At 36.1% G+C, this 16,338-nt stretch overlaps 1 protein-coding gene across 5 annotated transcripts in view; it reads right to left on the bottom strand.

Moving 5' to 3' along the window:
* The window catches only part of NUDT14 (nudix hydrolase 14), a 60,850-nt gene that overhangs the window by 20,053 nt on the left and 24,459 nt on the right, over positions 1-16,338 (bottom strand). For all 5 annotated transcript variants that reach the window (XM_061376470.1, XM_061376471.1, XM_061376474.1 and 2 more), the window contains one exon: positions 12,866-12,909. In XM_061376470.1, coding sequence (XP_061232454.1) covers positions 12,866-12,909 — 44 coding nt within the window. The remainder of the gene's footprint in view (positions 1-12,865; positions 12,910-16,338) is intronic.

Genomic DNA, 16,338 nt, shown 5'->3' with positions numbered 1-16,338 from the left:
TCCCTAAAGCAGTATTGAGTGTAGACATTTCACTAAATAAAAGGGGAAAAGGAATTAACTGCTACGGAACCTTTGCTTTTTGCCTATAGGCCTAAGAATTTGCACTGCCTGAAACTGGAGCCAGCAGTAGTCTAAAACTGAGATTAAAGACAACAGTGGGACTTCATGAAGCATACAGTTGCCCTTTACCTTTCTTTAAATCCAGCCCCAATCTTTCACTTGGTTTGCCTTCTTCAGCACGTCTCAATAAATAACTCCTATCAACTCATTAAAAATGGCTCAGCTATTAGACATTATTTTTTTCCTAAGAGTCAATCATTTGAGATTTTTACGGAACAGATGGGAAAACTAAAAACAATCTGTCAGAACTAAGGAACAAGATCAAATTAAGCTGGAAAGGAGTAGCAGCAAGTTATTACAATTGTCTGCTTCTCGCACCATCTTGAGATGAGAGGGTACAGATAAGGCACAAATCTGTAGAACTTTCTATTTATTTACTCCTAATTTTCTGAGAGACTGACAAATGATTTTGAACATAAATTTACATTTTTTAACAAACCACAACACACAAGTTCTAATATTTCTTGTCAGAGCTGGAAAGTCATAGAGGAGAAAGTTCAGAATTACACCTTCTTACAAGGAGTGTGACATTATGTATGCCATTTGATATTTCCTATTCCACAAGAAACAATAGAATATAAAATATTTCCACAGGTCCCTAGGTCTGTAACTTCCGAAAACCCATCTGAAGCTGCATTCAGGACAGTTGTTTGGGTATAACAGAAAGTTAGGGCAAGACTGTTCTTCGACCTGCACATGGCGCAACTGCTGCATGCAGGTATCACATTCGCTACCTGCCCCTGCCAGTGGGCTTGCTGCCTCAGCAGGTAAGAGGTGGCTGCGAAGAAAACTCTTCAAAGTGTGCTCTGTGTGTTGTTTCAGAGCTAGAATTTGTTTCTGTGAGACAGATCAACTCAGGCCCATGAAGGAGACTTAGCTCCTCCACACTGTATATGTCAGTGGCTGCTTTAGGGACCACAACCGAACAGCAAGGTACCACATTATGAGATGACAGAGGTTTGTCCAGTGTCTTCCAAAGTTGGTGAAAATCACAGGTCTGCTTAACTTTCAGCAAACCCCTCCTTGGCTTCCCCCTGCAGTAAGTCCCACTCTATACATAAAATAAATTACTACTCTAATTACAGGAGACATTTTCCCAAAGTGAGCATTCATGTAAACAGGTTACTGTGCAATAATGTAGAATACCGTTCCTTCTGTAAATACAGGGACAATTACAGTAGCCTTAAAATATTTTAGGACAGACATGTACCTAAAATGTCAGCAAGAGGTATCTACAAAGATGAGCTAATCTGTACTTGAGCTTTTATTGTACTCAAGTTTGCAGTTAAAAGTGTGCCTGGTCTTGGTATCTACCACAGTGTTTTCTTAAAGGGATTCCAACTCTTCAGTCAAGGATCTCATGTACCCCTTAACCATTTAAACTTCAAAGAAAACCCTGACTGAAATAGGTATTAGGATTCTCTAATGGGTATTTGGCTTCCCTAAAAGGTCTAAGTCAGTGTGCAGAAATTGCATACAACTGACCCAAGAACTCTTGCAACACAGGAGTCCAGAATCTTAGCTCCTCCTCTACCGTTAAGATTCTCATTGAAAGAAAAGATATCCCCCTGAATACAACCTTTGCAGTTGTAAACACCTCCTATAAGAGTTTAGAAAACTCTTTGTTCTATTGGCCTAGAAACTATTTTCACTTTTTTTCTTCCCCAACATAGTACAGCTCAGTATTTATTGAACTCAGTAACTGATGCTTTATTACGTTCCACCACAGCAGACATTTACATAGAAATACCACTACAACTTCACACACTCAAACCTGAGAAAGGAAGGTCATGTTTCTAAGAGCAATGTAAAAACCTCAGTATCTGACCACACCAGCTATGAGGTAGGGAAAAGGTGAAAACTGACATCCTGTTAAAAATATTCACATACATATGGATAGATGCAAAAGTTAATTATTTTTTTGTTTGCCAAAGCTATAGGAACATGTACTTCTAGAGTTGCAACATTTACAAGAAGGTTTTTAGGGGGTGGGTATTAGGGTATTTTGGTTTTGGTTTTGTTTTCTTTTTGTTGTTGGGTTTTTTAAGGTAGAAATGTAATTTCAAATTGTAGTAATCAATTTGGCAATCTTCTATCCTGATGATTTGTCAGTGGTTGACCTGGGCTACAGTTAATCCACAAGCAACTGCTAACACTTACTAATGGCTTTTCATGAAACAAACTGTTAAAATCCTTTATTAAATAAAGATTGACTCAGCCTTCATTATTCTTAGATGTGCCCTTAACGCATACTTTACAAGGGTGAATTTGCAAAATTAAAAAATAATTCTATTAAAAGAAAATACTGTATAGTAATAGCGAAGAAAAGGACCAGATTCTCACGTGTTTCTGTGAATGAAATAGAGTCTCAAGGCTGGAGATGAGGATTTCTAATTATAATCTTGTACTAATACTATAGTATGCTAAGTAATGGATGAGGTAATATGGGCAAAGAAATTAACCTTTCTTTAATCACTGTAAGAGCTATTCAGGATCTCCTTGTATCTAGCACGGGCATGCACGTGTCACACACAAACTGTGATCAGAATTTAATAGTAGAAGATAAAGATCCTAAAAAAAGACTGACATTAACATTGAAAGCCAAAGCCCCCAGCTATTAACCTCAGCCACTTCCACCTACTTTGAAAGGCTTAAATTTATCTCAAAATTAGTTGAAAGTTTGTAATATTGTTTGTGCTGCTTACAAATTATAATCTCAGCCCCACAGTGGAGGCTCCAGAAAGTAACATTGTTTGATTAAGAAAAACACAATAGACAAACCAAATCAAAAAACCAAAATCCCCCCAACACTGTCAGAGCCTGCAGTAATTCAGTTACTATTTTCAAAGATGACAATGAAAAAAGAATGGTGGATTCGAAAAAAGAATGGTGGATTCAGAAAAAGAAACAAAAAAAAAATGGCATGCAGGAATAAAAACAAAAAATTGATTCCATTGGTTCGACATTTGTTATTAGAAATCCCTTTGATACATTGAGAAGAAAATAATCAAATGTAGTGTGCAACCACATCGGTATTTAGAGATTTATTCATCTTGGCGGGAAAGCGTGTGAATATAAAATATACATATAGTATTTTAGCCTCTATGGCTCACAAGGTAGAAAATGTCAAGACTTATGACTCATACTAAGGAAGCATAGTTGTTAATTAAAAAAAATCATTTAGGAGCCCTATAAATGTTTTAGCTTTAAAGTATAAAATTGTTTTTCTTCTTGAAGTTATGGGAATTGGGCATTCATCGCCCACAGAGTGCTGACAAATTAATCTTTCATATTGTTTTCCATGTCAAGAATACAATTCCAGTCTTTTTAAAATATGAAATACCCCAGATCAGGACTAAAGCATGTTGGTGAACAAGTGACCTTTTCTTGTTCAAATCAGAAATTACTTTCAATTTTAAAGTGATAATTGAAAAAAAACCCCAAACTTGTCTGAAAGCTAACAATGAAAAGTAATTCTTTGTGAGGAGTCCTCCTTTTGGGGCAGTTTACTTCATCTGAAGTTATTTCAAAGATATTTTTTTTTGACCATGAGAAAGAATTGCATGTGGTCCCTGTGTCACTTCTGTATTCAAATTAACCATCCTTTTGAGTGGAACACGTCCCTGAAAACTTCTAATGTGGTAGCCAAAGGGCTGTCATCTCCCTTTTATCAAGCAGCACCTAGTATCTTCAGTCAGAAAAAACAGTCCCTTGGTTTTCCGAACGGACATGCAATAAAGCTGTACCCTTTGATTATTCTCCAGTGCAATTCCTTTAGTTTCCCAGAGCTTTAAGTATAATGCAGAAAGTCCTGAGATTAAATGTGTGTGCTTGCACAATCTTTACTGGTTCATTTAAGTCTTCCTTCAAAGCATTTTACATTTTTCAAAGGCCAACACCAATCCAATTGGCTACTTAAAATGCAGCCTATTACAAAAGCAGAGCTATAAGCTCCTGACAAAAACATTTCAGCCTTTCATACTAATCACACATAAAAGTGGATCTGGCAAAAGATAATTAGAGACTTCTAGAAGACTTCTGTATTCTGATGAAATCTGAACACTTTCTCCAATACAAAATAAATATTAAATACTAAGTAAAACCAGAATAAAGGTGAAACACATATGCTTAAGAAAATAAACACTACTTTGGAAAAAATCAGAAGGAAGATTGGTTTCAACAGACTGAACTGCAGCAGGAAGTTGTCATGACACCATAAAGCAGGAAGCATTTGTTCGATTAATCATCAGACCAGTGGAAGAGTGAATTAAGCAGTGCTAACAAATTCATAAACAGGCACTTTTAAAATACAATCTCTAATTGTAAAGCAGTAATTTGTACCCAATCAGAGAACATGACATAGGACTTCTTTGGAATAAACAATCCTCCCAGCACCCTGTTTTCATATAACAAAGAAAAAAAAAAGAAAGTAAATTCAACTACAAAATAAATGAGACGTCAAAGTACATTGCTCTCAATAACATTCTTTAAGTGTCATATCTTGGCCTGTATCCCAGGATACTCTTGGAAATGACACACTTCATCTCAATGGGATTCTTTCAACGAAATATTTTAATAAATAAATTCAGGTTTTATGCTAATTTATTTGATTAAATAAAGCTTTGTGGCCATTACGTGCAACAGATGTCAGAGCCTGATGGGCTTTTGTTCCAATTCCTAATTATTCCTGAAACTGCTATTTATAAGTGATATCACATAGTAAGACCAATAAATAATCCATCTAAAAGGCATAAGTATGACTCCATTCTGAAATGCCAAAAATCAGTGTTTTAAAACAGTATCAGGTTTCAAGGACAGCGCACAAAACAAAAAGCCTGCTTGTAAGGGACAAACCAGCAACCTTCTTTCTTACGCACCAAAACCCAAATCCTAAGTCAATAACACTGGCTGTTTTTCACATTTCACCTAATTTTAACATTTCACCTAATTTTCACATTTCTGTTTCAATAACTGCTTCAATAGCTTCTTCTTTTCCAAGATATATTTTCAGATAAAATTCTAAAAATACAAGCAGTCTGAACATTTCCTAGCTTTCCCAGGTAGATGAGAAACTTAACATAAGCCATCAGTGTGCTCTTGCAGCCTAGAAAGCCAACTGTATCCTAGGCTGCATCAAAAGGAGCGTGACTAGCAGGTCGAAGGAGGTGATCCTGCCCCTCTACTCTGCTCTCGTAAGACCTCACTTGGAGTATTGTGTGCAGTTCTGGTGTCCTCAACATAAAAAGGACATGGAACTGTTGGAACAAGTCCAGAGGAGGGCCACGAGAATGATCAGGGGACTGCAGCACCTCCTGTATGAAGACAGGCTGAGAAAGTTGGGGCTGTTCAGCCTGGAGAAGAGAAGGCTGCGTGGAGACCTCATAGCAGCCTTCCAGTATCTGAAGGGCGCCTATAGGGATGCTGGGGGTGGACTCTTCATATGGGACTGTAGTGATAGGACAAGGGCTAATGGGTTAAAACTTAAACAGGGTAAGTTTCAATTGGATATAAGGAGGAAATTCTTTCCTGTTAGGGTGGTGGGGCACTGGAATAGGTTGCCCAGGGAGGTTGTGAACACTCCATCCCTGGCAGTGTTCAAGGCCAGTTTGGACGAGGCCTTGGGTGACATGGTTTAGTGCGAGGTGTCCCTGCCCATGGCAGGGGGGTTGGAACTTGATGATCTTAAGGTCCTTTCCAACCCTAACTATTCTATGATTTTATGATCATTTTTACCAATCCCAAATGCTGACCATGACCATGCTACTGTCTGTAGACCATATAAAAACTTTTGGCACTCTTCAGACAGATGAGGTCTATTTCAAAAACACCTGGAAGCTTAAGGAAGACTCTTCTTGATTTCAGTGACTATAAGAGAAGAAACATCCACTTAATTTGTGTATTGCAAATACGAAAAAATGAAATCCTTAAAGTTGTAAAAAATAGAGTTCCTCTAATCCAGATACAGAAGCCTGTGTGTAGAAATTTATGACTAATCAGTCAAAACTCTTGTGTAGCTGCTTAGTTTCAAGAATTTTTATGGATTCTATTCTTAAAATTAGGCAAACATGAAACTTTCCAATGAAGTAATGCCTTTAATAAAGATTTTATTGCCATTTTACCCTATTCAGTCATCCAGGAGAGAAGAGTTCATATGCTATATGGTGCTTTCATATCACTTACTTAAAAAGGTGAGATGAGAATCTGAAAATTTGACTTCTGATTTACTGCTTTTCTCTGATAACTTTACAGCATCAAATAAATTTCATTTCGCTTCATTGCTACGATTTAGATTGGATCCTAAGGTAACAAATTAATAAGACATCTTAAAAGACAGTAAATACATCTGCAGAATTCCCGGCACATAAGCAAAGGATGTCAAGTCTTTGCTTAAAAAGAAAAAAAAACGAAATGAAAACCACACACACACACACACACACACACACAAAGAGGATTAGGTCTATTTTATTTGCAAATATCATATGCAAACAAATCATGTATTTACTTGGGTTGAAGGAAACTAATAGGATTATATGCTTTTTCCTTCTAATAGCAGGAAAAATACCACCATCCTGATAGCATCCTTGATAGAGAGATATCAAGTCTAGACCTGAGTGTTTTCAATGGCAGCAATTACAGAACATGCCCTCCTAGACTGTCTTACTGTCTATTCGTAAAAATGGCTTCTTGTTTAATTTTAAAAATACTTTCCACATGAGACACCATTTCTTGTTCTGTCATTGATTACTGATGAAATTAAATTATTCTGGCCTGCTTTATAATATTCCTTTACATTTTTGTAATAAGTAGTGATTTTTCTCTTCAGTTGTGTTATACTTTGCATGAACATGCCCAGTCATCATTACCTTCTCTCAGCTATTATTTCCCTAAACTTTTCATAATTTTTGTTGTTTGTTGAACTACATCCAGTTCATTTTAAACAGTGAATTATCTCCTGCACTATCTTTGAAGATAATAGAGAAAATTCCACACCATTGACACCCTGGAGGAGTCATTACAAAGACAGGGTTTACAGCACAACAGCACATCGTTCCACATAAAATACACATGCCACCCAAGAAATACTTTGTTTTTTTTTACCTATACACATGCTAAAAAGCTGTATTCTACCCATTTTAAAGCTACTGTGATTAATTCTTGGTCAAAGGAAGCACCTGAGTTAAATTTCATGGTGTCTTATAATACACTACGACATAAACCAGAAAAATACATACAGGATTAAGTTTCCATAAAGCCCAAATGATCTGGCATATGAAATAGGAGAAGAAATTTAATCCACCCCTATAATGTGGTGAGGGCAAATGACTTTCACCCTATCTCCATAGCTACCTGCTACAGCCACAGAGCCAGAATAAGCAACTCCAGTTCCTCAAGGCCATTCGCATGGCTCTAGTGACCCATCACCTGGCCGGCTCTGGTGGAGAGGGCCAGGGATGTGGCCAGCTTCAGTGGCCAGGACTGGGGATGTGGCTGGCTCTTGGCACAGTTGCCCAGCAGCAGCATTCCTCGCTACCCCGGGTGCGGCCATGCTCCCCGACTTCACCAGTGCACAGGAGCCAGCACGCGGCCAGATAACTTCAGACCACAGAGTGGTTGAGTATATTCATCTTCCCGTTCTCAGTCATGTTCATTTTTAACTTGCCTTGAGAACTTCATTCTGTTTACCCTCAGCACTTGTACCTTCAGGTGACAACAAGCTGAGGTGCAGATTTCCTTGGTTTCCGTCACCCTGCAAACTCATTCCTGACAGAAAACTATACTTTCTTTGTAAAAGATAAAGTATAAAACCTCTTTTTACTGAGAAAACAATTATTAAATTAGGAATTCATTTGTTTTAAATGTGAAATTAATTAATCTTTTTACTTAAAGAAAGCCAATCTTTTAAGGTAAGAATATTATTTCCGCCTTAGGAAAAGATTTACCCAAGTTAGGAATTACTACTGAGCCACTGTGACATGTTTTTGTAGGTAAAAACAGAACATAAAAGGGTACAGTGCACATCCAGAGCACTAAGTTTTTTTAGTCCAAATGCCTTTTCCTTGTCACATGATATTTTCAGAGGTGAAACTCATGCAACAATCTTGGATGCAATTCAGCCTTTTCAAATTTGTTCTTTCTTAAATGTAATGTACTTTACAGTGATTTTTTCATGCTTTTAAATAGAGAAATAGCTGTAATTTTGCTTAATATTCATTTACAGTGCAATTGGAAAGCTGTCCTTTACTTGTCAACTAGCAAAAGGTATGGTTATGTTCCTGTTCTCCAACGTTATTACTCAAAGCACAAAAGCAAGCACATGACTGTACACTGACCTTCATCTGTTCCTAAATTATGTCTTTCAAAAGCCTTAAATCTGTTTGAGTTGCTGAAACCCGAAACAAACTTGGTCTATTGCCTTATAAAGTAGATAAATGTAAAATTTAAGTATTACATTTCAGGTTCTTACTGTACTAAACAGCAAAATTAGAATGAGGGAGAATACAGCTGGGAAGTGTGTCTGGTTTTAGAGAATAATTTTTTGTTACAGGCATTGATGATTACTTTGTATTATTTGATATGTTTTTATTTCTGACAGAAAATCACCACAATCACTAGAAAGGAAATGTCTTTCTGACCAAGTTTATTTTTAAAAGCAGTGATCTTAAAAAATTAACAACACTTTGCTCCACAAGTCACGACAAATTGCTAACTAATTCCGATAGATCCAAATCTAAGACGAATCTTGAAACACACTTTGCATTTAAAATTTCACTGCTTGCACTCTGCTTGATTTTCATCAGGATATTTTTAATATCAAGCAAACACATCAGCTGAGTATCAGAGTGAATGTAAACTTAATTAGGAAAGCAAGCAGTGGGTAAAATAACTGCAGAAAGCATCTTTTGCTGCATGTCACTACCTAACACAACAGCCCAGAAATATGTAGTACTTACGAGCACCACCACAATAAACTTGTTCAAAAATTTCAATTGAAAAGCAGGAATCAACGATTTCTATTTTAATACATTAACTTTTAGTAATTTCCACCGTTGTTTCTAATGATACAACAAAACCTTGCAATGAGCTCTGGTAACATTCATGTGCATGTTCAAAGAAAGATTAATGTAACTCCACAGGAAAAGAATTATAGTAAATGCATTATTTTCCAATAGAAAAATGGCTTGTAAACTGACAGATTTTAGTTTATAAATTTTAGACAGTTGTCACATGGGAACCATACCATTCAGTAAGTATTTAATCTGCTTAAAACCAGACACCTTTAGGTTGTAAAAAACTTTTGGAGATCACTGGATCAAACCTCCTACCCAAAATCAGGCTAACATCTACATTAGGTCTGATTTTTCAGAGCCTTGTCAAAGTTTGAATTTCTTCAAGGATGGAGGTTCCTCAGCCTCTCTGGGCAAGGTGTTCCAGGGCTTAACTACTCAACTTGGGTACGTCTTTGTGTCCTTTGTGCTTCTGTTACAATTTAAACGTAAATATGGTGACAAATACTGCTTCTTTTGACTTTTCACAGCACAGGTTTTGAAGGTTTGCTTTGGTAACAGTTTATTGTGTGATCAGGAATAATTTTGCACAAAACTTTGGTTTGTCTTCAAGTGGCATGGAGGGATTGAGAGTATGCAATTATTTGTTCAGCATTATTACAAGATATGTAAAGCAGAGGTGACTCCAGGGTTGATACTCTAATTCCGAATGGTCTTGATCTTAAGAAAGCTCAGGAGCTGCACACTGAAGCCCAGATCTGCAATAACTAAGAAAAAAAAACAAAACAACAAAACCAAACAGTAGTGTCTAATAAAGATTCTGCTATTTCAGCATGTTAGTGCAACGCCAACTTGCATATGGTTAAATGATCTTGTCCTACTGCAATGTATAGTAAGATTTTAAAAGATGACTCACACTCTAAGGCAAATGACATGACTATTGCAGTCCTTATATTTTTGTCATTGTATAATCAGCTGTTCATCTGAACAGTTGGAAAGGACAAATCTACACAAAGATAACTTCATCTGTCTTGCTGATTTTATTTATTTTTTTTGCTATATTCTGATACAAATCTATTGAATATTGGCTTGTGTTGACCTAATTTGAAATGAAAACTCTGAGGTCCCAAAGGAACCCAGCACACAATCTCTCCCTGTCACGCAGCAAGGAAATCAAGTCTTAAGCACTCATATACTTGTGCTGCTGAAAGAGTACGAGATAAAGACATGAGTCAGTCTCAGTGTCTGGTTTTGTATGATTAGCACACTTTGTTTGTTGTTTGTTTGTTTTTAATTCAGCATCATTAAATTCATTATACTTATCAATTACATACAAATATATAATATATGCGTATGTGCACTTTACAGATCTGGCATTCTGATGTGTATGCTCAAGTTGGGAAAACAGCTTTAGTAAAAAAACTTGTGAGCATTTAACAGTGTTACAGCATTTTTGGAAGTAGAAGTTTTGAAAACTTTTAAAAAGTATTATGGAAAAAGAATCTTAATTATGGAAAACACCTACATCTTCCTGAAGAAGACATATGCACTAGGAAATCCTGACAACAGGACATATACCCTAGAAACCCCACCTCTTCTTCAAAATTTTATCCTTCATTAAGAGTAATGAACCTCTAAAAGCCCTCCAAGTATGAAGTCCTCTATAGTTTTCAGCAAATAGACAACATGACTTTTCCATACAACTATCATCACAGCTGTCCCATTGAAACACAGTAAAACATAGGCTTTAATGCATTACAAGGGACTTTGAAGCTAATTTATCTGGTAACAATTGGCTTCATATTCACTAATAAAAAAAATGTAAACCCAAAGTCACATTATTACCTCTGGTGTCAGAAGTTGCACTGAATTTACTGCAAAAGAGCGTTAGACGTTCTACAGTTCAACAGTAGTCACTAGTAAGTTAGGATGACAGCTGTTGTACATCTGAAGCTAACAAATGTTATGTGACCAGAGATGACTGGCATGACATGTGGCCATAGACTTTTTATACAGTTATGTTCTCAACTATTTTAAAAATGTCCACAAAAGTCCTTCAGAAATACTGTTCCCAAGAAGTGGGAAAACTGATCCTTTAATATTTACCCCACTCAGTTAGTTGCATATATTCACACATTATCACAGAGCTGAACTGTTTAAACTAAATTTTAAACAAAAATAGTTAATACAATTTTTTCATCTGGAAGTCATGTGCTTAGCACTGTGATTTAAAGCTGGATTCACTTGCTTGAATGGGCATATATTCAATTTCCATAAATCAATTATAATTTCAGCCTTTGTATCTGCGATCATAAATTCAGGCACATGCCCATATGGATAGACAAAGTGCAAAGACAGAACTGTCTTCCAGGCAAATTCCAAAAGCAAGCGTGAAGTTCAGTATTGAAATATCACTCCCTTTTCTGTCCTTATTCACAAGCAGTAAAAGCATTTTTAATCTATCTAATATTTTCCCAGTCTTCCTGGAACTTTTGCCTTCATAATTTTTTTACTGATAAAAGTGTAGCTATCAATTTATGTCCATCCCAGATACTTACACACAAAAAGGTTCACTGTAAGGATTTTCAGGGTTCCAACGAAGAAGAATTTCCAAATATGCAACTGATTTTACCTACTTACTTCGCGTACAAGAAGAATACACCTCTAAACACATTCTGGTTGTCACTATTTCTTTTGCCATTAGTGTTTTGCTACATTTTTTACAATTAATAGATTTAGAAAAGCTTTTTCTATGGAAAAGTTGTTACCTTTGCTTTATATTTTTATCTTCTGGTACCTGAATTTTCAGTGACTAAATATTTATAGTTTTTAAAAAGACATATGAATAGTTTAATATTCAATAACTCTGAGTCCATTTCATATATACCCTAGTTGTTATAATTTTGCATGAATCGATTTCTGAAGTCAGCAGTTAACTGCTTTTCTTCCCTAATAGGAGAAATACAATTGGAAAGACAGAACAAAATTGCTGGTCATCCATTTCTTCCCATGTGCTTAGAAGGCATGTTTGGTGCACAGAATGGAGAGCCTGAAAGGTTTCAGACATTTGGGAAGTTTTTTTTAATTAGGCTTTGACTAAGAAAATCCTTATATAGCAGGGATAGAGCAGATTAAAATAGAAGTTAGCATAATACTAGGATTTATTCAAACATAAAACAGAATCTTTACCTTATTCCAAGTAATTGCCAGTGGAGGGAAAAAAATAACATAAAATCAAACAGTATAATCATAACTTTAGATTGCTTTTTAATAGTCTTTCTATTAGGGCAATACCCGGGATTGTATATTCACAGGTGAGAGAGTCTGGTCACATACTGGGACTAGTCCACTTAATGGCACCAATAACAACAGAGTTATGTATGTGAGGGGCATAGTCTTTCACACTCAAAACAAAAAACGTCATACAATCCAAACTTTCAGTTCCACCTTCTATGTAATAATTAAAAGGTACACTACCTGATGTACTAAAACTCTAATATTTGAAGTCAAGCACAGTCACAACTGACTGAAAACATAGTAAGCCATGAGGAGATTTTAAAATGTCTGCTAATTATGCCTACTGAAATAAAGAACTATCTCAAGTATTATGCAATAACTGAGAATTGAAGAGGAAATTGGGGAAAAAGACTCCACATTGACAAGATTTGACCAATGGAAGACAATACCGTTATGAAACATAACAGAAAGACAGAAAGAAATAATGTGGTTCCATCTGTTACCTGTCATGTATCTTCATAAAATCCCAGACCTTCTTAGTGCCATTCTGGGGAATAAAAAAAAAAAAAAAAAAAAATCAGGAAAATTAATTCTAAGTGAAAAATTACTGTAACAAAATTTAACAAAATTTAACAGGCATTTCTTTGAAAACTTGGTATAACTTTTTATTTTATGAGACCATTATTCTGGATTTCGACAAAAAGTATTACAGATGCTGAGAACTGCCTTAGGCCAGTTCAAAATTTTATATCCACAGTATAATGCTCATAGCTAACTCAAGACCAGGGCAGTCTTGGGCCCAATTTTGGCTACAGTGTCAACTTCAGATGCCAAATTCAATCACTCAGGTACTAGGAAGCTCTAAGCAGCTAAGTTTTAACCAGTAAGATAACCCACAGGTCTGTATTCTTCCATGTCCAGAAATGGTCTTAGGAGGTCAGCTCAGCACTTACCTCCTAACTAAACTAATCTGGGATCCAGGAACAAGACATCCTTCCCTCTAACCCCTTATAAGGCCCCAAAATAGTGATTTTGTCCATGATATGCCTAACATGAGGAGACCATGCTCCTTCTACACAACAGCTGTTACTCGGCACTGCTTGTGGTGGTGATTCTGTATAACAGTAGACTTGAAGCCACAGTGTTCACCTAAGAACTGGGAGGCATAAAATGAATTATTTTCTCAAGTTGGGCCAATTTCTGCCCTCTGCTATTCTAAAAAGAATGACATCCACTATAGCACAGATTAAACTGATCCCTACAAACAAGCATTATTCCACAGTTATGAACATGTACGCTGCTTACATTTATATTCTATCTTCTATGATCATTTATACTTATTCATACTCACCAGTTAAGAGATACATATATAATTCTTCACCATGCTTATTAGAAGTGTGACAGTATTTTTCACATGAAATACAACTGAGATTTCACTCCTAGGTCAGTTTTATGTCTATATAAGGATCAGTATGTAACCAGAGGAAATTCTTTTGGTTGATACCTTTCTCTTATTCGCATGGCAAAAACTAACCTGCTGAAAACTTACACACCTGAACCACACTTAATGTGAAAAGCAGCACATGCTTTCTATGATGAAGTGTAATTAAGTAGATATCAAACCCTAAGCAACTGGTTAATGATTTAAAGCAGGTAAATGTGAGCAATGAAAGAAGAATTAAGTTCAGTTGGTGGGTAAAGGTGCCAAGCAATACAGACAGGCCCTTCAGCTCTATTACAGATGTCATGGCTACCAAGTACACAACAGCTGGTGGGGATTAGATAACAAGCACTCTGGTTCAGAGATTAAGCTCCTGAGCTTTATGAGTTTACTAAGCTTTTTGGAAGAGTGACTGTTTGCTTGCTAGCTGCATTGCTCTTCATTCCCACAACTCTAATTATAAACAGTTGTCCACCTCAAGAGAAATTCTAGTCTACTCTTCCACTGGTGTCTGTACATACCTTCTGTTAGCGTTGACAGGAATCAAACGTACACATTACAAGAGAAGCCCTGTTGCCGTTTAAATGCAATATAATGTAGAAAGAGAAATAACAACAGTGAATTTTCAGTATGAACCAAAATACTAATGCTACTGTTTATCAAGCTGAGTGTATCAGTCTGTTCCACCTGGTGAGACACAGAGGAACAACTTTGAAAGGACTATGATACAACACATAGTTGCAACACTTGAACTTAATAGCATAGGCTATGTTGTATGGCAAGATAATTTAAGGTATTAAATGTGTAAGTTCCTTCTGTAGGTTTATTTCTAAAAGATATGTATTCTAAAAGACACATATTTATTTCTGCAAGACACGTATTTGTGAGATTTTCTCTTGTTTGTAGATTGCTATGCAATTTTCCATTTGACATGAGTCTGGAAAAATGTGGACCAAGGATAATGTACCTTTGTATTATTTCTCTAGTTTCGACTGTTCCCTACCCCAAATGGTAAGATGTGCTACCATCATCCATTCTCCCTTTAGTGTTCATCTGGGAGAAACGCAGTTGTCCAGCTGATGGAAAAGATAAAACAGCCTGAATCAAGGCTCTCCTTGCATTAATTCACGCTATTAGTCCTGTGATACTACTTCCTAACGTATGATCCTACCAACAATCTTCCTGCCTCTTTCCTCCTGCTATCATTTTGCCAATTATAGAACATTATTGCTTTGGAGCACTTATGAAAGGGTTTCAAATAGCTGATGAAAATTACACCCTAGAGAATCATCCTCATCCAGATGGGATCCATCAGATTTGTATGACCTCTTCTCAAGGACGAGCTCCATTAGCATTAACAGAATATACTTTACAGACGTGCACATAACTTTTAACAGGAAGTGAAAGAAGGAACTTAGTATCTAAAAAGAACGTAATAAAAAATAAACCCTGTATTTTCTAAGAGGCTGGACAACACTTGAAGCACTTTCTCTAGAACATGTTCAATCAGTTTAAGAGCCAAATTCAAAACCAGCTACAGGCTAAATTAATTTGAGTCCATCCAAACAAGATGTTGGTTATCATCATACACTGACTGGACAATGTCAGTTAAGCTATTTTCTGCCTATATTGGAATAAAAAGTCGTTTCATACAATCAACCTGCACCTGTCCAAATAAATAAATCAATAAACAAATGAAACATTCCAAGATCTCATTGTTTACAGTGGCAAAAACTCAAATGAGTTCCATTCATGTTCCATTGTTCAAGTCACCGTATGGAGCTTAGTTTCTATTGCACCCAATGTGTGGTTCTCTCCTAACAGACTAGTATGAAGGTTGCTAATTATTAATAGCATGTAAACAGTTACCAATGGTCCTTATGCTGCTTTGCATAGTTTACAGAACATTAATTCTAATCAGTTTCTAACCAACTATATCAAGCTGTATGTAATATCCTATCTTTGAGACAAAAATATAAACTTCTGAAACTGCTCAAAATTCATGCTTTTAAAAGTGAAGCAGCCATGATTACTTGTTACAGTGTTCCATTCCATACATTCTGGCCTTTGACAATGACCTCATATCATCACAGTTACAGATAGTTGTAAAGAATAAAAGGTATCAATGGTCAACATTGCCCCCCCCCAAAGATAACTATCTTTGTGAAATACAAAAGCTCTCTCAAATCCTTAACACTCTTCATTTTAATAAACATATATATTATCATTATTATATAAGTCTATTCTCTAATGTCTAATAAGGAACAATCAAAGTGTTTGATTGCACCTCAATGTGTTCTTTGATCTGCACCTCAGTGAAGTGAGCGAAGTAAGCGTGACTGATCATTGTAAGATCTAAGCACTGATGACAGGAGGGAGAAAGGAGTGTATTACTGAATTTGAGAAACACTTTAAAAAATATTTTTCAAATTGGAAATGGGTCTTGTGATGCTGACTAATATGTCAGAAATATTTTATATTATTTTTTATCTTTTCAGAACACCAATTCTGATATTGCAACAACCTTGTATAATA

Source organism: Neopsephotus bourkii, unplaced genomic scaffold (assembly GCF_033783945.1).
Source record: "Neopsephotus bourkii isolate Nb327-2 ecotype Australia unplaced genomic scaffold, CSIRO-AGI_Nbou_v1 NB_1707, whole genome shotgun sequence".
Taxonomy (NCBI): domain Eukaryota; kingdom Metazoa; phylum Chordata; class Aves; order Psittaciformes; family Psittacidae; genus Neopsephotus; species Neopsephotus bourkii.
Note: the sequence above shows the minus strand (reverse complement) of the source record. Positions and strands in the feature narration are given on the sequence as shown.